The sequence below is a fragment of the Podarcis tiliguerta genome (genome assembly GCF_965153285.1).
Source record: "Podarcis tiliguerta genome assembly, chromosome: 2".
Lineage (NCBI taxonomy): Eukaryota > Metazoa > Chordata > Lepidosauria > Squamata > Lacertidae > Podarcis > Podarcis tiliguerta.
Window position 1 is genome coordinate 91,488,997 of NC_139535.1, and position 26,119 is coordinate 91,515,115.

Consider the following 26,119-nt stretch of genomic DNA (forward strand, 5'->3'; position numbering starts at 1 on the left):
GTGAACGTACTTGATTATGTGGGAAACTATGAGAAAGATTCAAAATCTCAAAGAATGTGGGTGACATTATAACAGCATATAATTCTCCCAGATATTAGGCCAATGCAGACCCATGCTGTGATATGCTTTGTGTCAGCAAGATTGTGAAACAGCCTATAGGTGGAATTAGCTGTGTTAGTCCATTGCAGGAAAATAGGAAAGACACTTGTGGCCACTTAAAAGATTAGCAAATGTATTATGCCATAAGCTTTTATGGGCTATAGTCCACTTCACCAGATACCTGAATTATATAATCCTAAATTATAGGAATATACACACACATATGGTGGAGAGAACTATAAATTGTAAGTTCAGAAGGAAGTGAAATGTAGAAAATACAGATGGTGAAAATTCCGTTATTGTCAGTGGCCATCCACAACATACTACATGGAGTGACTGCATCACTAATGAAAAAGAAACTTACCTCTCATTCTGGAGCTGAGACAAACGTTTCCTCACATCATCTACAGTCACCTCAAAGAACTCATCTGGAAGTTCTTGTGAGCCAAAATCCAGTGGCTTCTGTAGATCTGGATGGCACAAAATTGGCTCTCGCTCCAGATGCTGTAAAGAATATAGGAACTGATGTTCAGATGACTGGATCCAAGAAGGCATGGAATCAGCTGAACATATTTGCATATGTACAATTGTGCCTTTTGGGGGTGTCCAGAAAATCCTGCCCAAAAGCATTTGTTCGTTTAACTACAAAAAGGCTTCAGAATTACAGTAACTTTCAGCTTAATCATTCCCCATGTGAATCTCTTTCCTGGTCTTAAAACAGAAATGGGAAGGATTTTATCTTCTCTGCAATGTGAGGTTAGCTCCCCTGGTTCATACCCCATAAACAAATACTCCTGTACCTGTAGATGTGCAAACCTTTCTGAAACACAGTTCACTCATTCCACTTACAAGATGGTCTGAAGACTGCTTTCCTTCCTTCCTTCCCACTGTGAAGCCGCTAAGAACAGCTTCAAAGTACAGCACCGGGTAAAGGTGCTTTTAAAATGCTGCGGTAAGTGGTTGCACACAAAGGAACAAACAAAGGGGCATTGTATGGGAAAAAAATATGGATGCCTCCATGTGCTGTTGGGGTAGCCATCTTTTTTACTGTACAAGGTCCCTTTGTGCCTACACAATTACACAGGAAGCAGTGGGGGAAAAGCCTCTTTCTGCAGCATTTTAAAGCATTTTTACCCAGGGCAGCAGAGCAGCTGTGCTTTGAACTAAAGCTGCTAGGAGCCATACGAAAGAAAGAAAGAAAGATCTCATAAATAGTACAGCTGAATCTATGTAATTTTTAAAAAATTGAAAGTTATTTGATATCATTTCCCCCAAATGATTATTTAAATGCAATCAGTTTTAAAAACCTGCATGACAATAGGACCGACATTTGAAAATGGGATTGGGCAAACTTTCTTAGTTGACACACAATAATATAAGCTTTAATAAGGGCACAAGACACAAGGCACAGAACACATGGAAGTGCACCACCTCAGAATTCTCGCTTGAACGCAATGCCAAAATCTCCTGAAATGTGCACAGCTTTCACACTGAAAAGAAGGCTTCCAACTGAGCTTTTTCATGCAACAGGTTTGCACAATCAAGCAGGTTCTGCTGTTGATTGGGATGGTTTACAAGCAAGTGACCCTCCACTGTGAAAATCAGAGATGATTCAAAATGTGCCCTTCTGAGCTTCAGAATTAGTCTGCTAAGTAGCAATCTCTGCATGCTTTATAGCCTGAAAGCTGCTGCCACTCCTCCTTGTCCACATCAGGTATGTTGCCTATGGAGAACTGACTCAGTCAAGATTGCTATGGAAAGCCTCCATCAGTTTTGGGGAGACTGAAGGAACTCGGAAATAGTTATGCAGAAGTGACAAGCATGAACAAGAGACAGATTTCACTGAACCCAGCACTGGTGGGTTATAGCAGATTATATAGAGCAGAAGCATCAAGGCTATGCAACTACCGAACAGTGAGCTTGACATCGATACCACGCTACATGTTCAACTGGAAGCAGAAAGGCTTTGGGCTTGTGGGAGCTGGTTATCAGCTGCACCCCACACACTGGAATAACCTGCATCTGCAAGTACCAATCTACATCAGAATTACTACAGATTAGAGATTTAATCAGGCAACGTTGTGAAGGATGGAGGGGAAGAGGCTTTGTTGCCACTGCTGATATAGTCTCCCTTTTCAGTTTCCCCTCCATGCATGCATAAGATTCCATTCAGTTGGCAAACAGTCCTGCTAGTTCTGACAGAAAAGAGAAGGTGCTGCACTGCAGAGCTACTGGCTGACACTCTGTAAATTCAGAGCTAAAAAATGATGGCACCACTTGGTCTGTATTGTTAATAGGCTGCTTTGAAGACCAGCATCCTTGACCATCAATGATCTGCTTAGCCTGGCCCCAGACTCCGTGACCTTGGGACGTTCCTATTTATAATCGCCCATACCCCCCACGCTTAATGTCTCTAGCACATCCCTGTCTGTGCCCTCTTTCCCACCCACACATCCCTGGCCATCTACTGTCCTATCTTATTCTCACTTCTCTGCAGCATCACCACCACCCCTCCCACCCCGAACAAGCCCTCTGGGAATAGAAGGAGTCTCTCTCAATTGTCAGTAGAGACAACACAAATTACAAGGCAAGATTTTCTCTATTTGTGGGCACCAGAGGGTAATTTGGGAAGTTAAAAGAGTGAGGTTGCGTGGGTGGGACCCTCAGCTACTTTTAGAAAGTTGAAGAGAGTTGGGTCTAACTAGAGGGTGAAGGAGCCTGATTGTAGCTTTCTCTGGGCAGAAAGCACAAGAAGTACCCGTGAGCTGCCAATCTGTCCTCTTTCAAAGACTACTGTCGCCTTACGCTGGCTGTTTAGGGACTGGCAGAAGAAGCAGAATGGATAAGCAACCGCCTTGTACTGACAGTCTGGGACAGCCACTAGGAGCAATTTACTATAGAGTGATGTAAAAGGGTCCTTTGACACCCCATCTAAAACCTACGGTCCTAGTTCCACACCTCTAACCTCTACACTGGAAAGATCCAATCAAAAACTGGTGTGTGTTTGTGTGTGTGGCAAAGACAGCTACTACTCCTAGCAAAGTCTGGAGGAAAAATTAACTCCCACACGCACCACAGATTCCCTATGTGAAGAAGAGAGCCCAGAATCAAGAGCCAGCTAGCATACTGGCAGAAATTCCTGGCTTAATCCAAGAGCACCAAATTATTGCACCAATTACAAGATCACACAAGGTACAGCAGCCTCTCTCAACCTTAGGTCTCCAGAAGTTGTCGGACTACAACTCCTATCATCCCTAACTACTGGTCCTGCTAGCTAGGAATGTTGAGTTTTAGTCCAACAACATCTGGGTACGCAAGGTTAAAAAGGCTGGCTTAAAGTCAAGGTTCATTTGGGATAATATAATGGGACATTTCACAAGTGTCACATCCCTCTTACCACAGTTCTTCTTCCATCCTTTAATGCCCATTTAAAGCTGTGCTTTTATGGTCTACTTCAAGATGGAAGAACTCTTTAAGCCTGGCACACTAACTTCTCCATCACTCCAATACCATTCACCCATGGCAGCATGAAACAAAGTCTGATGATTCCCTGGGAGACACATTCTTGCTCTTTTCCTGGCCTTGCCAGCTCTTGGCAGAACAGAACAACTGGGGGGGGGGGGCGTGTAGGGAGAGCACTGGGGGCTGGTGGGTCAGATTAGGTTTGCAGGCCAGAGATTCTCTATGCCTGCTTTAAGATCTTCAGGTCTTTCCCACCAACTCAATACAACTTGCTTGGTATAAAATTCTTCCATAATCTGAACTGTCAACATTTGTCTCTTCTCTCAGCAGCACTGACTGCTCAATAACTGAAGCAAATCCCAGAAGGGCTCTGTCTAGAAACAAGTAATTGACTTGAGGACAGAAACAATGCAACACATTCCTCTCTACAGACTATTAAACAAACCCAGGACATTGGCAACTTCCAGTGTGGCTAGGGAGGGCTGCCAAAAATGGAGACAAAGGGAACAGGACTTTTTGAATACCAAGCCCTTCCAGTAGATCTTCAATATGATGTAATTTACCGCGTCAACTTTCAGCTTTGGGTGTACAGTTGTAACAGAGGGGCTGATGGGCAGCACCACAACTCTCAACACCATCATCAGCCAATGCCTGGAGGGGCTGCATGGTCTGATCATAGCCTTCAGAGAAGGATGTCAAGAACTAGCTATGATGCTCGCATGCAGGTTGCATGACAAGAGTTCTTCGGTGGTCATTTGGTCTGAGATGATTCTTCAATTCTGGAAACCGCTGCAAAAAGCACTTAAGGGAGTAATAAATGTGAAACTACTAGCCTTCATCCACAATCTTCAGTACGCATTTCCAAACCAAAACTCTCAAGAGATCCTTTGCCAACAGTATTACAGGCCATCCATTAGCCCAGTGCTTTGGCCTTGTCACTCAAACCGACCCTTTACACTCCTACGTATTACTGCGGTCCACAGTCAAAAGGGTGGCAGGGATTGCTGTGACGTTAAAGCAAGGTGGTGGGGCAAAACCAGCTCCTCTCCCACACTGCAGAAGTCTCTGATCTCTAGGGGAATTTGGAGCTAAGCTACCTTCTAATAATTAATGTTTTGACATCAAAGTATGGCTGGTCTGTAAACCATCCCCAGCCCAGAAGTGGAGGGACGCCGGCACAGATTTTATCCAGCCTCTTCCATCAAATCCAAAAAACCACACACAGGCACAACATTAATGGGAAGATTCTTTTGCTAAAATGGACCTTTGATGTTTAAAAATAATTTGTTTTGTTTTGGGGTTTTTTTCTTCTTCCCCCTCTGGACTGAAAAGGGACAAAAAGCAGATGCCATGCGGCCAGCCCCATTCTGGAGCTGCTGATGAGAGCAAGGCAAGGGAATGGAAGGAATGGAGGAGGGAGCGCAACGTAATCAATCAGCGGCAAAGGCACCCGAGATCAAAGGGCCTGAAAGCAGCCGTCAGAGTCGCACGCTGTTTAGCATGAGGGAGGGAAGCCTCCAACAGAACCTGCAGCTGCTCCCGAGGCACCACTCCATCGGCCCGGCTTTCCAACCTTTTTGGCATGTTGATCCACAAGTCCAATTTACTTGGTATGCATGGTGACCCACAGATCTGTTGTCACATGAATATAAGGACCTCAGGTCTTTGGCAGCCATCCATTTCGTGCATTCTTAATGGCAAGTTTGCCTAACACGTAATCGTTACTCGAGCTGTCGGGGGCGGGGGGAATTAACTTCACATCCCTATTAATGTTGAATCTGTTCAAATATTACTCGCTGACAAAGTTGTTCTTATTTTACTTATGGGAATATAAGGGCACCAAGCATCTGATTGCAGAATGTTGCTTTGTAAACTAAGAATTTCCTCTAAAAACATACCGTTACACGAGTTTGTTAAGGGTGTCTAGGTTGTTGAACAGGAGGTTTCCTTAGCTACAGGCAAAACCATGTAAAGAAGAGTTAAGGCTGGCCTCAATCCAAGTATCAGAACTGAACAAAAGCAGCCAACCCTTCAGCTGCATCCTCAAGAATTCAATCATGGTCCTTTTCTAGTCCCGGATGCCAGCAAAGGCAGGGCAGCATTCGGTGACACACTCAAGAACCAGAGGTCACAAAGGACCACACCAGGGAAACATTTGCTCTCTGTATCAGAAGCCACACAGGGGAAAAGACCGAGGGTAAATTATATCCTGAGCACATCAGAAAGTTATGCCTAGACTGGGGCAGGGGGAAGGATTGGCTCAGTTTCCGTAAAATTTCACTGCTGTTTCACTTACTGTTCCTAATCATTTTCTTTACTCATCTCTCTTGGCCAGCTCAGTCAAAAGGGTCACAAGAGACCAAAACTTCAGGAATTCCACAACAGGAAGGTTTCAGAAGAAAAATGTAGCAAAGTCAATTAAACTATGGCAAACCAGAGGATAATAGAAGTTGCTGCAACTCCATTCTCATTTCTGGAGGACAACCCCCATAAGATCTCAGGGTTACTTCCCCCTCCTGATGCATTCGGATGCTAGAAAAGCTGTGAAGCAGCAGAAGTCCTGCTGAGTTAAGGAAGTCAAAGAACCTCTCAACTATGGAATCCATTCAGAGACCAGGAGACAACACCAGAGGAAGCTTTAGTAAATCAAGATCCATTCCAGTTTCAGCAGAAGAATGCAACTAGCTTCATAGTCTTCTGCCACTGGTTGTGAATGTACAGTTCAGTTTCTGTGCTTAATCCTTCAGTCTGCACAGCAAATCCCTAAGATCTGTGCTGCACTTTTGACTCAGCCCTGTCACTTTCACCTAACTTCACTGGTTCCTAACAACTTGGATTTCAAATGCACCAGATAAGGGCTATAAATTCCCGCTTTCCCACCAACTTATTCCACTTTGACTCTTAATACACCAGGTCAAGCAGGCCAAAGATCAAACTCTGCCCAAACTACGTGATGCTCGTCAACATCAAGAGGTTGCAGGCCAGAGGTTTACTGTAGGATTACGGGAGTGGAACTCTAACAAGCTTCCTCCATCTCTTCAAAAGTCAGTGCTAAAGGAGGACAAGCAAAGAGAAAATCCCGCCTCCCCAGAACACTGTAAGAAAGCCAAACCACTACCTCTTTTTGTTCCTTTAGCTTTTCTGGACTGTTTTTTAGCTTCTTTGGCTTGGAAGGCCCTCCAGGACTGGATAGAGATGTTGATAGGCTTGGCGATGGCATATCCAATACAGAAGAGCCACCACTCAGACGTTGGCCACCACCTACAAAAGGGACAAATGGGGAAGGCATCGAAGGAGAATGGCAGGTCACTGAGCTGCTCTGAGATTCTGCACTCCTGTCCTGCTTATCGGTGCTATTGCTGGCAAACACAGCCTCATCGCTGCAGGTTGACGTTGCTGGGGAGGCAGCTGTATGTGGCACAGGCAGACCCCCTGGCTCTTCGCTGGAAGGTGCCCTTGCTGTCAGATCTTCAGAAGGATATTCACCACTTCCAGCTTCGGCGTGGCCAGAGGTGGTGGACTTCTTTTTGACCACCCTAGACATAAAGGGAAAGAGTGAAGCAGTCGCTGACAGTGGAAATGTTGACTTTTTTCTTATTCACAAACAGCTCAGGCTAAACAAGTTCCCCAAGTCATTTCCTCAAGAAAGGAACAAACAACAACTTCGAAAAATCTGGGCATATAACACTCCACAGAAGCAATGCCTAAAAATAAATGCCACTCTTTACATGAACAAAAGCGGGCATTTTGTCCCAGGGGCTCCAACTTTGGGACGATAAGGAGTAGGTTAAAAAGTTGCACATCACAATCCAAGTTCACTGCACCTCTTATAGAAAAAGAGACCAGCCCTACCCACTATCCCACCATTTTGATCAGTTGCATAATGGACAAAGAGGAAAATGAGTCAGAGCCTATGGCTAATAAAAGTGACCTGAACTAACAGAATACAAATCACAACATAAAGGTAAAACCATTAGGTCCAGTCATGACCGACTCTGGGGTTACAGCGCTCATCTCGCTTTATTGGCCGAGGGAGCCGGCGTACAGCTTCCGGGTCATGTGGCCAGCATGACTAAGCTGCTTCTGGCGAACCAGAGCAGCACACAGAAACACCGTTTACCTTCCCGCCGGAGTGGAACCTATTTATCTGCTTGCACTTTGACGTGCTTTCGAACTGCTAGGTTGGCAGGAGCAGGGAACGAGCAACGGGAGCTCACCCCGTCGCGGGGATTCGAACTGCCGACCTTCTGATCGGCAAGTCCTAGGCTCTGTGGTTTAACCCACAGCGCCACCCGCGTCCCTAAATCACAACATACAGATTTATTAATTAACAAGAGTACAGTGGTACCTAGGGTTACATACGCTTCAGGTTACATACGCTTCAGGTTACAGACTCTGCTAACCCAGAAATAGTACCTCAGGTTAAGAACTTTGCTTCAGGATGAGAACAGAAATCGTGCTCCGGTGGCGTGGCAGCAGCAGGAGGCCCCATTAGCTAAAGTGGTGCTTCAGGTTAAGAACAGTTTCAGGTTAAGAACGGACCTCCAGAACGAATTAAGTACTTAACCGAGGTACCACTGTATCCCTATCCTGCAGTCCAGAAAGTAGGTCAGGAGACATAAGTATGTACACACATACACAGGAAAAATATCACTCCCCTACAGAAACTATGTGGTCAGCCCACTGCAGGAAAGCTAGAATCAGTCTTTTCCTTTAATGATGAAGTGGCTCGCAGAACGATAATGAGAAAGGAGCAACGCCACATGTCCCAGGCTAAGGAGTGTGTGACTAAGGTAAACACTGGAAGACCTAATCAAGGATTTGAGTATCATGCCTGAAATTTTAATTTCAGATACTCAGGTGTTGCATTCTCCAACACCTGAAGCCGCACGGAAGAGGCAGAAATGCCGCCACCACCACTAACCCTCAAATTAGTTATTTCAGGGTTCACAAATAGTGTTGTATGTTTTAAGAGCTAAAAGACAGCAAACTCAAAATGAACAACTTCAGATTCATGTTAAAAAGTACATCAGCAATCAGCAAGATGGGAAGACTAAGTTTTTCACTGCCGGCAAAAGCAAGAGAGCCAGGAAAAACTCACAGGGGTGTACAATATGGCTAATGGTGTTAAGAAAGCCCTGCCCTACATCCTTACCAATCTCATCTCATGTGAAGCTAGTCCTCTCTTGCTTATCTCAATTTATAGGGAGGGGTGTATAAGTCAGGGATTGGGAACCAGATGTTTTAGAGACCACATCTCCCACCATCCCTGACCATTGGCACTGCTGGCTGGGGCTGATGGGAACTGGAGCTCTACCACATCTGGAGGGCACCAGGTGACCAATTTCCTGGTGCAGGATAATGTATTCTGGAACCAGTGAAGGCAAACTTTTCCAGGCAGCTGGAATGCTGCAAAACCTGGATATATGGTCTGCTAGAAGCAGTTAAAGGTTCTGCTCAGAGTTTCACAGTGCTTCCTCCTGAGTGAAGCAGACAAGCCATTATGAAGAAATTCCTCCCAACAAAATTGGGGGGTAAGTGGCAGCAGCTGCAGCTACAGAAAGTATATCTAAGCAGCTGTTTCCTAAAAAGGAAAATCCAATCATTATCAAGTACCACAAATATTGGTCTCTGGACATTTCCTTAAATGCATCCCTTATGCAAAAAAAATAAAAAATAAAGGGGGAAGCAAAGCGCACTAATAGGGAAGACAGTTTGTTCTTTCTCCCAACCTGATGATAGCATTGCCTCCTGTCAGACCAAGCGACTTCAGACTTGTCTTCTCCAAAGCAGTTTTCCCAGTTACCTGCAAAAGAGATGAAGGCAGACACGCTTCTCAGTTATGAAGAGGCTCAACGCTCAGAACTGACACCGAGGAATAATTTGAGGGCTACCTCACATACTCTTTCTGTCATACTTGTAAGCAGCTTTATGCTATTTTAAATGTGTTGAGTGTGGAGTCAGGGAAGCTTTGCAGGCATAAAAGGTCCCATGTCCAGTTCTTGGAATCTCCAGTTGAAGAGGGATGGGGAACCCAGGACCAGATGTTGCCCCAGCCAGCATGGCCAACAGAGATGATGGGAGCGCAGCAACATCTGGAGGGCCACAGCTTTCCTACCCTTGAAAGGAAGGATTCTTGGGTCGTAAGATTCAGAAAGGCAGGTGTTGCTTGAGGCATTGGGTGTCACTGCCAGTCAGAGTAGACAAATCTGGGTTGAATGAACTACTGTTCTGGCTTGGTATTAAACAACTTCCCAAAGTCATGTTCAAGGGGGCAACTTCTCATCCAGAAGGAAGCTCAGAAAAAATCAACTGCCTCCGCCACCCACCCTGCAAGGGCAAACAACCACCCTGTGGCCTTGCAAGATGGCAGAATCAATGTCAGTCACCTCTTAGTCTCAGCATACGAGTGATCTATGCGGACCCAGGGGAGGGATATTGTTTATTTATTTGGGGGAGGGGAAGCCTCCAGAATGCTGACATATAAAGTATTAAACAAAAACAAAAATGCTGCAGAGATCAAAACATGGAAAAAGCAAATATTTATTAAAATGAAACCACTGTTGTGACTCTTGAGCTTTAAAAGAACTTAAAAAAACACACAGACAGGTCATTGAGAATGTTTTATGGGCTCAGAGGCTTGTGCCGAGCGACCCGTGATTATGTTCCAGCAGAGGGTTTTTTTTTCTCCCCCACACAAACACGTCAAGCTTTGAAGAGACCAAAGCTCTTCCATTTCCCTTCTTCAGCAAGCCCAGAGATGGAACACATTTTCCAGGCTGGAAAGCTGTGCAGGGTATATTTTGTTATTTTCAGTGGCAGATGAAGGGGGATGGCTGAGAAGAGGGTTTGTTGACTTACCTCATCTCGCATGTAAATACAGACGGGGGAGGTCTCACAGGGCTGCTCCACGTATACCCTGCAAGGGAAAGGGAAAGCAGGCATGCCCTATGAAGATAATTCTATGCTGGCTTCAAGCCCATTGGAAAAGCAACCTGTCTGACCCAAATCCAATATATATAGATATATATCTTGTGAGATTTTCCAAGTCTGTCCCAATCCAAATATCCTATGGATGTGGATATTCCAAGCCCAGTCTACATCTATCAGTATTAATGCTCAATTTGCAAAACACTATTTTCTCTCAAGTTTTTCTTTGGGGGGGGAGGTTTGCTTCAAAAAAGAGTCGTACTGAAACCAACTGTATTACACAGCATCAGGGAATGACTCTTAAAACACGGCACACAGCCTGACTCAGTTTGCAAAAAAGTCTAATTCAGGTTGGTCTTCAAGTGTTGGGTAAAGGTAAAGGACCCTTGACCATTAGGTCCTTGACCGACTCTGGGGTTGTGGTGCTCATCTCGCTTTATTGGCTGAGGGAGCCAGCATACAGCTTCCGGGTCATGTGGCCAGCATGACTAAGCGCTTCTGGCAAACCAGAGCAGCGCACGGAAACGCCATTTACCTTCCTGCTGGAGTGGTACCTATCTATCTACTTGTACTGCGACGTGCTTTCGAACTGCTAGGTTGGAGCAGGGATCGAGCAACGGGAGCTCACCCTGTCGCGGGGATTCGAACCGCCGACCTTCTGATCGGCAAGTGCTAGGCTCTGTGGTTTAACCCACAGCGCCACCCGCTTCCTAATCTGGCCCAAAAGACAGTTTCCCTCGGGCCACACACCTGACATCAGGTGCAGGACAGGCAAATACCTGGGTGAACATTGGGAGCCTTAATGTGCCTATTGTTCCTTGGCAAATGGGACTTGTATTCAGTGCCTTTTAAATTTGGTGCTCAATGCAAGTCCCACTGGGATTCACTCAACTCAAGTTGAGCTGACCCCTACTGAAAGCGGAGCTTGCAGCTGACTGGCGGTGTCTGCAAACCCTGCCTTCGGCGGGGATCTTCCTTTGCAGCCCCACTTGAGTTCAAGCCAGAAAGAAAGAAAGAAAAGAGTGGCTCTGCACACAAGAGAGGCAGTGTGGTGTAGTGGTTAAGAGCGGTAGTCACGTAATCTGGGTAACCGGGTTCGCGTCTCCGCTCCTCCACATGCAGCTGCTGGCTGACCTTGGGCCAGTCACACTTCTCTGAAGTCTTTCAGCCCCACTCACCTCACAGAGTGTTTGTTGTGGGGGAGGAAGGGAAAGGAGAATGTTAGCCGCTTTGAGACTCCTTAGGGTAAAGCGGGATATCAAATCCAAACTCCTCCGAATCCAAAATAAGGAGGGTGCCTTTTATTATATGTGGTGGGAATGTAGTAATATCAAAAAAAATTGGGAGATGATACATAATGAACTGAAAAAATGACGTTTGTTAAAAAACCAGAAGCGTTTTTACTAGGTATTTCTGATCAAGGACTGCCAAAAGAGAAATGGAAAATATTCATGTACGCGACAACAGCGGGAAGAATCCTAATAGCACAAAACTGGAATGCTGGAGAAATACCTTCGAAAGCACAGTGGCAGGAAAAATTGATGAACTACGTGGAATTAGCAAAGCTAGCGGATAAGCTACATGAAAAAGACAATAGTGATTTAGAAAAGAATGGGAACCTTTCATAAACTATCTGAAGAAACAACTGAAAGAAATGGACTCGGTAGCAGGATTTGAATAAACATTCACAACTTTACTTAACAAAATGCATGAGGAATAACATTGTAATAACATTTTGACAGATAAGGAATAGCAAATTTTATCATTTAATGTAACAAGCCAGAGGGGGAAGCTGAAGGAAGTCAATGGAAGGGGGGGGGGAATGTAGAATGTATGTTTGGAAATAATTTTGATACTTGTTCTTAGAAAAGAAAACTAATAAAAATTAGATACAAAAGAAAGAAAGAAAGAAAGAAAAGTTGTAAGGCTGAGCTTCAGAGGTCAGCTGTGTGCCTACACACAAGTCTCCTCTAGATAACCTCCCTCAGTTTTTGCAGAGAGAGAGGAGCTAGTTGAAACCACTCTATGGCTGCCACAGTGCAGTTTATGTTTCCCTTAGGAAATGAAAGGGCCAAAGAAATTTGCAAAAATGGGGGAGGCAGGAGGAGGATGGAAAGGAAAGAAAAGAAAAGAAAAGAGAAAGACGGAAGGAGACATCAAGGACGCAGAATGGAGCAAGGACATTGCAGCAGGCGCTACAGTAGTGTTGGAGAATGTTACGCTGATGTCTGGGTGCATTTTAGTGAATCTGGCGGTTTCATAATCTCTGGGTTTTTCACTGTTCAAATAGGGGTGTATTGCTGTGGCTATGGGTACAGTGGTACCTCTAGTTGCGGACACAATCCGTTCCGGGGTGCCGTTCGCACCCTGAAAAGTCCGCAACTAGAGCGACGCTTCTGCGACTCAGCAATAACATCTAGACCAAAGGAGCGTTTCTGTCCTGTTCTTGAGTTTGTTTAAAATCATTTAAGGTTTATGATTTCTCTATCTCCTTCTGAGGAAACTGAATAGTTCAGTGAAACGAGGTTTGTAGCCCGCATCCCGTTAAGGCTCTAGGTTTTTCTAATTTTTTCCTTAAACTTTTTGATTTTTGTTATTTAGTTTAATTCCATAAGATATTATTTCTAGTTGATTACTTCTCGTTTCAGGGATTTTCACGGTATTTCATTTTGTTTTGTATAATTTCTGGGTTCCGTGACTGTCTTTTTTCAATTGTTATCTGAATATATTAGAAGCTGATAAAGTTTTTCTCCATGATATTAAGGGGAGGACCTTTGTGGTGGTAGTACCCTGTATATTAATTCTCTCCTCATTGATGCTTGCCTGGTGGTACCTATATTAAAGTCCTTTCAGCATAAATTGAACACCTTTTTATTCTCCCAGGCATTTTAGAAGTTCATTTTTTTGACATTGGACCAAATTACTTCTGCTTAGGTTTTAAATGATGTTTTGATGTTTGTTCTGTTTTTTAGGCAGGAAATTATTTTCTTTAATATTTAAATTAATACATAAGTGTTTATTGTCTTAATTCTGTGTGAACCACCAGAAGACATAGTTGACTGAGTGGCTAATAAATGTTCTAAATAAATACTATTAAAATATTCATTTGTTGATTTCTGTGTGCTGTAGGCAACTGATATTGAAAGGAAGGCCGTGTGTGTGTGTGTGTGTGTGTTTTGGTTGGTTAGCAACCCTGCTGTTGAAAAAAGGTGTAGATACAGCTAAAGGCTAAGACAAATTAGTAGGCCTAAAGGTACTCCCAGCATTTGTGAATATGCTTTGCACCCCCTGCCTACAGGATACTTGCCTGTGGAAGAAGGCTATTGCTGCTAACAAATTTATACAGAAGGAATAGAGAAAAGTATATCCAAAATCCAGCAAGAAGACTTCATTCTGAACTCCAACTCAATTCCTGTTTAGTACTGAATCAGGCCTAGGGAAGAAGGAATGTGCTCTTTCCTGAAGCAGAATCTGTCGTGCCCGAGTTCAGTTTAGAATTATGAGATTTCAGGCACCAAACAAAAATACTTGGTCGAGACAGGAAAATAAGAGTGCCTCAAAGGCATTCTATGTTACATTCACCAGCACCACAAAATGAATGGTTAGCACTGAAAGGCTGAAAGGAAAGGACCAACAAGATTTAAGCCTAGTGGGACTGGATTTTAAGAAGGTTTTCTTTTTGGAAGGGTGTGCAGGAATTAGTAGAATTAGTAGAATAGCACACCTTCTTAGATTCACACCTCCTATATAAAGTCATGTGGCAAATGTCCTAAATAATAACCCGTAGTTCATTCTCCAAGAAGACAGTAACTGCCAACAAGACACATCATGGACTATATTGTAGACTCCCATTAGTACCCAACAAAAAATGGGTTTTATAAGGAAGTTCCCAATCTTTGTAGAGATGTCTCTTCAAACTCTCTCACCGTTTTTCACCTCCGTTCAGCTACATGGTTAAAGCAAAATAATTCTACCCACATTTTTTTCCAGCAGTGAGGGAAGAATAGAGTGCAGCAGCCCAGTTCACTCAAATGGAGAAAACCATTTCCTGTTTGACCAGTAAGCATTTGGTGAAACAGAAAAAGCGTCATGCCAACATTAAGGGTTGACTGGTACCTAACCAATATTTCCAATGCAGAACGTGTTTCATGTTGGCAGGTGTGAAGCTATGCTCCTGAAAAGGAGAAGAATGACACATGCCTAAACTACAGGCTTTGGAAACTGGAACTTACTCAGGACAGCTCTACAATAACAGTTCTTAACAGTAAATGTCAAGGTCAAGCTCAAAAGAGCACCCTGTGAGCACAGAAGAGGAGCTGCAGGATTCCTAAAAAGCCTTTTCTCTGAGCATGACATTTGTGTAATAATCCATTTCATTCTATAGAAGCAGTGCAAATCAGAAAGGTGAGCTAAGGATAAGAATTTTCTTCAGGATGCTTTAAATAACCTGCTGCTAGTGGAATCCTTGGAGTTGCTTGTGTCACTGCTAACTATTCCAATGTTTAGCCATCGTTGAGGATTTCTGGCAAGAAACATCCCACAGCAGATTTGTCTCCTACATCATTTCTTGCTTCCAAAGCAAGAGTTCTATCTAACAGGTTTCCAACACTCTTTGGATCGATGTTCCATACTCTGTTTCCCTGAACCGTACCTTGCAAAGGAAGCATTCTAAACTAAGGTCCTTCCTTTTCAAGTTGCCTTACTCCACTTTCCTGTTATTTTCTTCTTAACTTCCACATGATATGTTCAGAATACCAAAGACATGGTGGGCACTTCCTCAGACCCAAAATAAAAAGCTAGAAGAGCAGTATGCGGTACAGGTGACAGTTCTCTGCAAAAGTCAGGTCTGAAGCTGGGATTCAGTTAACTGGCACTGCTAGCGGAAACCTATACAAGGACCTTCATTAGAACCAAAAGGCTTTTCCCTCTCCCCTCGCACTCCACACCTTCCCAATTCGCTGGGGGGGGGGGCAGGAGAACCCTCAGAGGAGCCCCCAGGGAGGAGGAGGAGAGGGGAGATTATTCCATTGGACAAGCAGAAATGCATGTCCTGATGGAACATTTGTAACAGCATGTTGCTGAATTCCTCCCGACATGGTTAACATGCAAGGCTACACAAGAATGCAGGGATCTGATAGATAAGCTAAAAGGGCCGCCCCTCTAAATCTGGATAGCCCGGGCATTAATATCCCAAGACTGTGTCTCCCTGATCAAGCCTCTGCAAAAGATGACACACACATAGCCCCAAGAGATGAGATTGTGTGCAATAGTTGGGAGCCAACAGGCCCCTCCTCCAGCTGCTGCTAATCCATTACGTGCATTCTCTGAGGCAAGCAGACACATCAAACAGGCTGCCATTTCTTTGATGTGCTGTTCTTCAGAAGGGGAACAGCAGGCAGATTAGATTCCCTCATGTAGGGATCTGACAGGGCCTGTAAACATCTTGTGTAAGGACTAGAGCATGCCGAAGGAGGAGGAGGAGGAGGTGGAGCAGTTCACAATAGCTTCCAGACCTTCTTCAGACCTAATTAGCAGAAATGGACACAAGGGACCTGGGGGGAAATTCCAGTGGGTTTACAATACTTATCCCCCTTGTGCTCCAAGAAGAGTTTCAGAACTCCAAGAAAACTCTCCAAATGGGGCTGCCAACGGAGGATGCAGAAGGGTCAAGCAGCTAGACACACAGCTGTGGCTACCAGCATCCATGCTAAAACAGCTACTGAGCCAGATGGCTTACAAAACGCAGAAGCACCCCAACTTACACAACGACCAAATGCAGCCAGGAAGATCACCAGCTCAGATCACCACTCTGCCAGATCACGTATGGCTTTTTAGTGTTCCTAATTTTTTAAAAGCAGAATAATATCATCCAAATGGCTGCCTTCCCATCCCGGAGGGCAGAATATCCCAGCTGTCTGTCGTGGACTGAAATTAATAATAATTAGAACTTCTGTTAGTGCTTCTCATCTTCAAAAGAGATGTTTCATCAGCACTGTCATACCTTAAACCACAATAAGCCAAATGTCTGCAAAAGAAAAAGAAAAATGTCGGCTGATAAACCAAGCAAAGATATTGCAGAGACCAAGAAGCCGTGCTCAGGGGGTATGCACTCATCTCAGAAGCTGATAGCTTCATTGGGCAAACATATGAAGCTGCCAAAGACCAAGTCAGACCAGTGGCCAATCTAACTCACTCAGACTGGCAGCAGCTCTCCAGGGATCTCTGGATCATGGTACCCAAAATCTGTTAGTTTGTTTTAAATTGGCACCTAGACACTTATTCATGTAAAGAGTCTGCTCCATCACTGAGCCATGGCCCTGCCCCTAGGTAAGACCACAATTTTAGTTCTTAAGATGAGTTTTACTAGTATTTCATGTATTTCTTTTTAGAGAGAGAGTTCTATATTAAACACATTTAAGGACCAAAGTAGTGGCACCAGCCTAGCCACATCATTGGCCAGCGAGCACTACTCTCCAAATTTTAAGAACTTCCGAAATTCTCTGAAAGCAACATCAGACCCAAAATTTATAAATATATACATCCTGCCACTTCATGAAATGGCCAAGAGAGAGAGGACGTAGGGCAGGGAGAGGAAGCAGTGTGAAGACGAAACTTCCCCACTACTTTAAGAGAAGGAAACGGGAATAAGAAGTGTGCAATAAATCCTCCAAAATAAGCAAGCAAATTCCCAACTTCAGTGGGATCACTTGTAGGGGACAGAAGAGGAAACGTATGCCTATGGCAAAAGAAGGGAACATAAATTTAAGTAAATAGCAGGCTTCCAAAGAGAAAAGACAGCAACAACATGTGACACCAGCAGCATGAACAGAGTAAACTTGTATTCTGCTTTATGATCAGAAGCCAACCAAATTAGGCTAGGGAAAAAACCAATAAAAAATTTAAATTAAATGCAGCCTTTTGAAATACAGTTAGAGCCTCCCCAAGAGTTGAGCAGATGCCCTGGAATCAATTCAGTATTCAAGCAACAAATTAAAAAAACTAGTAGGACCCCCAAAATCATTGATACTGAAGTAGGATTTTCCATACACAGAGTTCTTCAAAATAACATTAGCTCATGAAATAAGATGACAGCATGCCACAAAACCAAGAGCAGGGGGAAATCTACTAAATGAACCAAACCCTTCTTGTTTTGTATTGCCCTTCCAGTGAATTTCTTATACGTCACAGAACTCTGGAAGGAAAAATATTTTGAAACATGAACAGTTTTGTGGCATCGAGACCCGACAGATGCAATAGACAAAACAAGTTTCTAGGAAGATAGGTATGATGTGCTATAAAAGTAGTAGAGCAAGAGTTGAAAAGCTTTAAACACTAGTGGGGGTAAAAATAAAAATAAAAAAAGCTATAGAAGATACAATACTTCCCTACAGAACAGAAATGATAGAAGATGTCATAGAATGTCATCTGGATGGTCTGACTCTGTATAAGGTACTCTCCCAATTTCAGAGCTTTGAGGAGTACCTCTCATGCTTTGTGTGCTGAGGCACGCTGATGTGCTGCCATAGAACTGGCAGCATGTCACACAAGTTAAATAATGAAAGGCTTTTGTGAGCCCAACTTTTCACCAAAAGAACCCTGCTACATCTTTTCTATAATTCACTGCTACAGTCTCATCTCCTTCCAATCAGCCTCTGTTGAAGGTGATTAGTTTTATTGCGCCTTTGCATGAGAAGTGACTTCTGATGGAGACACATAGCAGAATTACCTGAAGTCAGAGGAGGCCAGATGTTATTTTCAGGAAGAAGGCCCAGATCAACAACTCAGGAACTCCTCCAAGTGTGGCTATTCTTGTCCACACTAAGAGCTTTAAGAATTAGCTGCGTTTTCAATTTTAATTCAGGAAACAGAAGTATATATCCCATGATAAAGTATGGGAGATGACGGCTTAAAGATTTCATAATCATAGCATAAAGGTAAAGGGACCCCTGACCATTAGGACCAGTCATGACTGACTCTGGGGTTGCAGCGCTCATCTCGCTTTACTGGCTGAGGGAGCCGGCGTACAGCTTCCGGGTCATGTGGCCAGCATGACTAAGCTGCTTCTGGCGAATCAGAGCAGCACACTGAAACGCCGTTTACCTTCCCGCCGGAGCGGTACCTATTTATCTACTTGCGCTTTGAGGTGCTTTCGAACTGCTAGGTTGGCAGGAAATCATAGCATAATCCATGACAAATTCTGCATGTCAAGATGCATTTGGAGTTCACACTAAATCATGGATTATCGTGACGGGAACAAGTCTACTTTGCTTCTCGTCTCACGCACTGACCCCTACTCTACAAGCTCCCCCACCAGCACCCCAGTGTACACCACGGTGTCCTCAACCTTCCCTGGCAGTGAGAGCAGACGGTCTGCAGGAGGCTTTTATTCATGCTTGCGTGAAGGCAAGTAGAATCCTCTGATAAAACAGGCTCCCTGATTGCAAGGAGTCTATTCACAAACACACACAATCAAGCAAACGCAAACAGAGGTTTCCTACAGATCTTCTCCATACAAGCATGGGGAAGCCCAGGGACTGGGGGGCAACGCACAGGAAGATATTAAGGACGGGGCTTGCATGCACCTCCCCCCGCCCCCTTCCAACACTTCGAGCATTTGCATGGTCAGGTAAATTCCTAGTAAGAGTCAGCAAAGTAAGGCCTGAGGGAATTTGTGTATGGTAATAAACAGAATATGGGACGCGGGTGGCGCTGTGGGTTAAAGCACAGAGCTTAGGACTTGCCGATCAGAAGGTCGGTGGTTCGAATCCCCGCGACGGGGTGAGCCCCTGTTGCTCGGTCCCTGCTCCTGCCAATCTAGCAGTTCGAAAGCATGTCAAAGTGCAAGCAGATAAATGGGTACTGCTCCGGCGGGAAGGTAAACGGCGTTTCCAAGCGCTGCTTGCTCTGGTTCGCCAGAAGCAGCTTAGTCATGCTGGCCACATGATCCGGAAGCTGTACGCCGGCTCCCTCGGCTAATAAAGCGAGATGAGCGCAGCAACCCCAGAGTCGGCCATGGCTGGACCTATTGGTCTGGGGTCCCTTTACCTTTAATAAACAGAACAATCTTTACACAGATCCATCAGTAGGGGCTGAACTACAGAAGAAGACTGCCAAGCGGATCTGAGGTAATCCCTAGTTGGGGGTTTCTACAGAGTGTGGTTTGCACCGTGTACAATAAAGCCATTAGATGTGAGCCAGCACATGGAGGAAGGGCTAACAGGTATATCTTTTGTAAACGTCTGAAATTAGGAGTGCTCTGTGGCAGTCACACAACGATGCAGATAGACATAAACAGTATTACTTGCGAGGTTAATGTCTCCAATGTGTCGGGCGGGAGGGGGGCGGGCAGGAATACAGAGACTGCAAATCCACTAGCTGGCAAAGAAATAGCACCCATCTGCTTGTTGTTATTCATACCAGAGTCCAAGCTGGCCCACCCACCCCTTTCCTGGTAGTTCTATCATTTCAGCTTTAGAAGTCCTGGTACGACAGTAGGTCGATGACTCCTTTAGATGATTGTTGGAATGGTTTCTGAGCCCGAAAGAAACAACCGCCAATTACACAATCCTACAACACAGCACGTGGACTACGGAAAAAGACCTTTAAATAGAACGGGAGCCAAGAGCTCCCATTGGATCAGAAAGAGAACTTGGAACGAATTCAAGAAGCAGAGATGACAGAAACCGTACGAGGCTGAGAAACCCTTCCCAAGTGTTAGAAGATTTGCCTAATAAGTGAATGTGATGGGGGGGGGGCAGAGTGTTAAAGACGCTCCAATAGAATTTGTAGCAATCGCCCTTGATTTATGAAGTTCAGCCTTCCATGCCACAAAAAAGAAAAAAAGTTAAGCAACAAAATTGTCTTGGAGTATGGATCATTTGTTTGACATTTTTGGTTTGAAAGAGCACCTTTTGTTCTTGAATCCTCTTCAGGAAGAAGGAAAGCACTAAATGTAGGCTGCAGCAAGAGGGAGGCAAACCCTCACAGAAGCTTTCTAATACAGAGACGCTATATTGGAAGTGTAGACCGCTTCCAGGTTAGAACAAGGCCTTTCTCCACTATAACCATAACTCAGCAAAGGTTTGAAAAAGCCCATTCAGTCAACACTATGAGCTGCAAGCATGCTTGGAACTTCTCTGCACAGTCAAAAGTGTGCTCAATCAAGTTCTAGCCTTGGCACAATTCCCTTACACATCCCCTTTCAATCCCATCTGTGCATATGGGATTGCATACAATACAACCCTTCGAAAAAACAAAAATGAAAAAGGGATCATTAAAAAATATAACTATGAACAACATGATGATACTGTTACTCAACTTGTGAAATGTACACAAGAACGGCTGGGTTTTGATTTTTCTTTTCCTTTGCTTTCTTTTTGTTAAATATGTCATTTCTATTGTTTTATTACTTTTGAATATAAATGATTTTTTAAATGAAAAATGGGGGGGGGGAGCAGGAGCATACAACCACAGAAGACTGAAATAAAACACTGTGTTGGGGGTGGGGCACAATAGCTCGTGGCACTTGTGCAACCACATTTCATAGAGCAACCAAAACAGCAGCAAATGTACCCTCCTGGTGAAAAAAATCACATCATCCTAGATAAAAAATGTTGTGTCTGGAGCAGCAGTTCAAAGGATACTGAGGGAGGCACACACAGACATGCAAACAATGTACAGTCATTGAGAAACAAAATGCATGTTAATGGCACAATAAACTGACCGTGAAGAAGTACCCCTGGAGAAAACACACACACACACACACACACGGCTTAACAGGGTGTGTGGGTGTATCAAAAGCTGCTTTGGAAGTGTGCAAGAGGTAGCAAAGAAGCAGCAGAGGAAAAGAGGCACTTTAATGAAATATAAAACGGTATGTTTGGACAAAGGCACAAGTCCTCTTCAAGTGCTCAAAAGAACACATGAGGACTTAAACTGGGTAGGGGGTGTGAATGTGCGTGCACACACACTCTACCTCATTTTGAGTACTCGTTTGTTCTTCTGAATGCATGAAAACTGATGGCTACATTTTAAACACTATGGGCAGGGAGGGGTGATTTGAAGCAAGGAACTGATAGGTTAGCTAGTTGCTCCCTTCCCTCACCACTTCTCAGCTTAACCCTTCCACAGTATCTGTTAACACACAGCAAGGCCATCGGGCTGCAGTTACATGCCTTTGTGTGTAATGAGTAGTTTGGACCTGGTGGTGTATCTTCCCGTCTTTCTGCTGGGAGCTAAACGAGACAGGAAAGAGGATAAGAAGTCTGAAAATGGCAAAGTAGTTAACCAATACTCTCTTGCCAGCATTATTCTCCTCAAATGCAGACTGAGCTATCATCCGCTTCCATTGCTGAACCCCCGCTTTTAAGCAGTGATTCCAACTTCCTTAAAGGAAGCTAGCAGTTTTTGCCCTGAATGAATCCAAGTTCCAGGACAATGATGAAAGGTGATCCCATTTGCAGTATAACCCAGTCCTGCCCAAAGCAACTGTCATTAGTGAGCAAATAGTGAACAAAGAGCTATGAAGCATAACAATCATATTAAATACAGTCATTAATCTGAAAAGTATTCATTAGTGGAGCCTTATTCAAGTAGCAGCACAGAATCTATTCATTCATGACATCTTAACCGTCTGTGCTTTTCATCTTCAGCTTTCTGAAACATTTCTCTCTCATCGCTCTCTGTCTGCACTCACCTGGTCTGTGCAAAGTGGTTAAGAATATCCCACAAGGTCTGACTGGAGCAAAACGTGTCTTGGAGCCTAGAGCAATCATCCAGCTGCAGCACAATCCGTACCTAGGAGGTAGAACCCAGGGAATTAGAACAGAATATATATGTCCCAAATAACTAATGGCAGAACAGTATTTGGCAAGTTGCTTAAGGTCACATCTGGCAAGTCAGCCATCCAGGGTCACATCAGGCCAACTGTATCCTGACCTCCCCATCCGGGATTTTGACTAATGCTTTAGACCATGGGTGTCAAACACAAGGCCCGCGGGCCAAATCCGGCCCGCCAAACCTCGTCATGTGGCCCGTGTAGCCCGTAGAGAGAGGAAAAACGCCACACGGCAGCGCTACCCAATCAGTTCTCTATGCAGAAGGTTGGTAGGCGGGGATTTAAGCGTGACGGGGCTCGCAGGCGCGCGGCACTGTCTTGCCAGCGAGACCCAAAGCAAGATCGGTCCCTGCCGCCACCCAGGGGCATTCTGGGAAGGTCCTCCAGCTCCCCAGCAGGGGAGGGCTGAAAGCGAGCAGGCGTGAGGCGCAGACGCTATGACCATTTCTCGGGGGGGGGGGAAGAGCAGGCACAAACGGGAGCATTACGTAATCCCGAATTAGAGATTTAGTTGAATTGTTTGGGGAAGCGGGCGCTAGTCAGAGAGAGAGAGAGAGATTTATGGACTAGCAGCAGAGTTCTTGCTCCGTCATGGTGTTGCCTGCGCAGGTGACTTTATTTTTTAAAAGTTGCATTGTAGGCTGTTGATGCACGTGGAGGCCTCTTGAAGGATTTGACAGTCCTTCCCTCCCACCCTGCTCAACAACAACAACAACAACATATCTGGTTTGGGCTCCGTGGCAGTTGTGGCCGTTAACCGTGAGAAACGGGCTCACGCGAGACAGTTCACGTGACCGAGGCACGTCACGGTGTCACCTCACGTGCGTCCATTCGGAAACCGGCCCTTTGAGGGTGACCAAACTGCTGATGCGGCCCCCGATGAATTTGAGTTTGACACCCCTGCTTTAGACCAATAGATATCAGCACATACAGTACAGTGACCCAAAAAACCAAACAGATCATGTGGATCAAATTGCAGTTCCATTATTGTCTCTCTAGAGACATGCATACAAGACTTAGATGGCAGAACTATATTTTGAACAAAACCACACTGCAGAGTCCATGGACTGCACTACTTCATACTTCAAGTGAGGGATGATATTTGTCAATGGACGCCTGTGCAGAAAAGTAGAACATCGGGGAGAATCAAGGAGAGAATCAAGTTATTCCATGGGAACTCTATCATTCTATGATTGGAAGTGTTCCTGATTCAAAAAAGCCTGTTTACAATAGCTAATCTTGACCCATCTGCATTCAACTGCATCCTGACTGGTCCTGAAAAGAATTGCAGCAGGAGTGCAGAATGGAAAGTTATATGAACTTGGGTGTTTACAGTACTTGGATATCAGCTTCATCACCTGGGGTCAATGCTGCTATACACGATGTGGCTGGACTCTGACATACTTCAAATGAGCAATAATCAGAGGTGTTTGAGTTTCTTCATATATGCAATTACCTCCTTGGCTCCACAGAAAACAGGGAGATATAAAAAGACTGGATCACAAACAGAGTTCCTTAGGGTAGCTACGAAACTGGACTATTAACATTTGTGGGTAACTGTCATAGAGGGTTGTGCAGACTTAAGAGCTCCTCCAGTTTGCATGTCTACTCTACTATAAAATAATTTCAAATAAAAGGTAGTCACAACAGCAAGCATGTGCATGTTTTGCCAACAGTTTTGTGTGTGTGTTCACATCTGTTTTTGCCAAATAGTTCTATTGGCTTGGTAGTTAGGCACGGCTGCAGACACAATATATGTTAATGAAGTTTTCTTTTTCATGGGCAAAGACAGCTAGGTCTCACTATGTTAAGTCAGAAACAAGAGGACATTTGGCATAATCACAGGGATCCACAACTAAGGACAAAAGAGCATTAGGGTGGGATAACAAACAAAGGAATGCCACTAAGAAATCCTTGTAGAGATATCCCAATATCCATAGGAGTTTGTGTGCAGGCACACACAATAAGATATTAGAACTCATATTAGAACTCAATTAGAACTCATGATAAGGTATCTTATTCAAAATAGCTCTTCTTCTCACTAGGCTAGATCTCATCTGAAGTCTAAAGACACTGAATAATTAGCTTCCCTATGTCTAAGGGAAAGTTATTTTACACTTTAGATCTGTTCTCACCACTGCACATGATCCTGGGATCCTGTCACAGGCAACTTTAAATCTCGTAGCCACTGGGGGAAAACCTGACCTGAAACACGTTCATTCAGAGGTAGATTTCTTTCTCACTCTGAAAGCAGAATTAAGAAAAGCTAAGATTATATTATGAGGCATCCAGGCTGTGTTGGCTTAAAGAATGGATCACCCTGGAGAATTTGGATTTGTTAGATCTAGAAGGCTTCAACAATAGATATGGTTGGCATGCTTGCTTGTGGCTCAACAAAGGAAAGGTTCATAAAGGATTTTCCAACCATATTTTCAGAGGTGCATTGCTTGAAATTTGGGGAAAAAATAAGAAATTTTGGGGGGGAAATACCCCTTGGTGGTTATCTCCGACAGATATTTTAACAATAAAAAAGTGAACATGGAAGCGAAAAGGTTAACGTATGAAGACATATTGATTAAAGCGGGAAAAGGTTGGAAGATTAAATCATATGACGAACTGAAAGATAGATTGACAGGTTGGCTGCAATATCATCAGATAAATGCATTTTGGAATGAGGATAAAAAATTGGGGATGAACGAGAAAAAATCTAGATATCAGATAGAAGTGTTAGAAGGGAAAACTAAACTCTTAGCTAAGATGTATAATCTGTTGTTAGAATGGGACACAAAAGAGGAATTGGTAAAGGAGGTAATGATAAAATGGGCCATGGACATTGGACACAACATAGAGTATGACAAGTGGGAGAGGTTATGGAACAGAGGAATGAAATTTACAGTATGTGTCACGTTAAGAGAAAATTTGGAAAAAATGATCTATCGTTGGTACATCACACTGGTAAAATTAGATAAAACGTATAAAAGTGGAAATAAAATGTGTTGGAGATGTAAGCAGAAGGAAGGCGATTTTTACCATATGTGGTGGGCGTGTGACAAAATTTAAAAAAATTTGGAGCTCATATATAATGAACTAAAAAAATCTTTAGGTACACCATCTTAAAAAGACCAGAGGCATTCCTCTTAGGAATAATCGGAGATGAAATTAAAAGAGAAGACCAGAATTTATTTCAGTATGCGACAATGGCAGCCAGGATACTGATAGCTCAAAATTGGAAATAAGCAGAGACTCCCACAATTATGGAGTGGCAAACAAAATTATTTGAATATGCAGAATTAGCAAGAATGACAAACAAAATTAGACATCAAAAAGAAACAAAGTTTATTGAAGAATGGAGTAAATTTGTGAAGTAAATTGAAAGTAATTGTAACAAATTAAAAACTACAGTAGGCCTAACATAAACCTTGCTATGCGTAAATCACAGAGTTAGAAACTGCAGGAGAAGAAAAGATGTAAGAAAACCGCAACAGGATAGGAGGGAAGTCAAGACGTGTGTTAACGTTGTGTAAATAAGTGGATGATACTTATAATTGATTAATAAGAGTGTTTTCTTTTTTCTTTTTGTCTGTTTATTTTTCCTTTGTTGTATGTCTTTTGTTTTTTTGTGGAAATTTCAATAAAAAGCAAATTAAAAAGAAAAAGAAAAGAAAAGAAAAGCTGAATGCTTCCAATGTAAATTAATTACAGTGGCGCCTCGCAAGATGAAAAGAATCCGTTCCGCAAGTCTTTTCGTCTTGCGGTTTTTTCGTCTTGCGAAGCAAGCCCATTGGTGGATTA

The 26,119-nt window shown here is 43.8% G+C and overlaps 1 protein-coding gene across 2 annotated transcripts in view; it reads right to left on the reverse strand.

Moving 5' to 3' along the window:
* Positions 1-26,119, reverse strand: part of ASPSCR1 (ASPSCR1 tether for SLC2A4, UBX domain containing) — a 66,124-nt gene that overhangs the window by 26,303 nt on the left and 13,702 nt on the right. For both annotated transcript variants that reach the window (XM_083430198.1, XM_083430199.1), the window contains exons 4-8: positions 22,187-22,287; positions 10,423-10,480; positions 9,294-9,367; positions 6,680-7,097; positions 464-603 (exon numbers count right to left, since the gene is read on the reverse strand). In XM_083430198.1, coding sequence (XP_083286324.1) covers positions 464-603; positions 6,680-7,097; positions 9,294-9,367; positions 10,423-10,480; positions 22,187-22,287 — 791 coding nt within the window. The remainder of the gene's footprint in view (positions 1-463; positions 604-6,679; positions 7,098-9,293; positions 9,368-10,422; positions 10,481-22,186; positions 22,288-26,119) is intronic.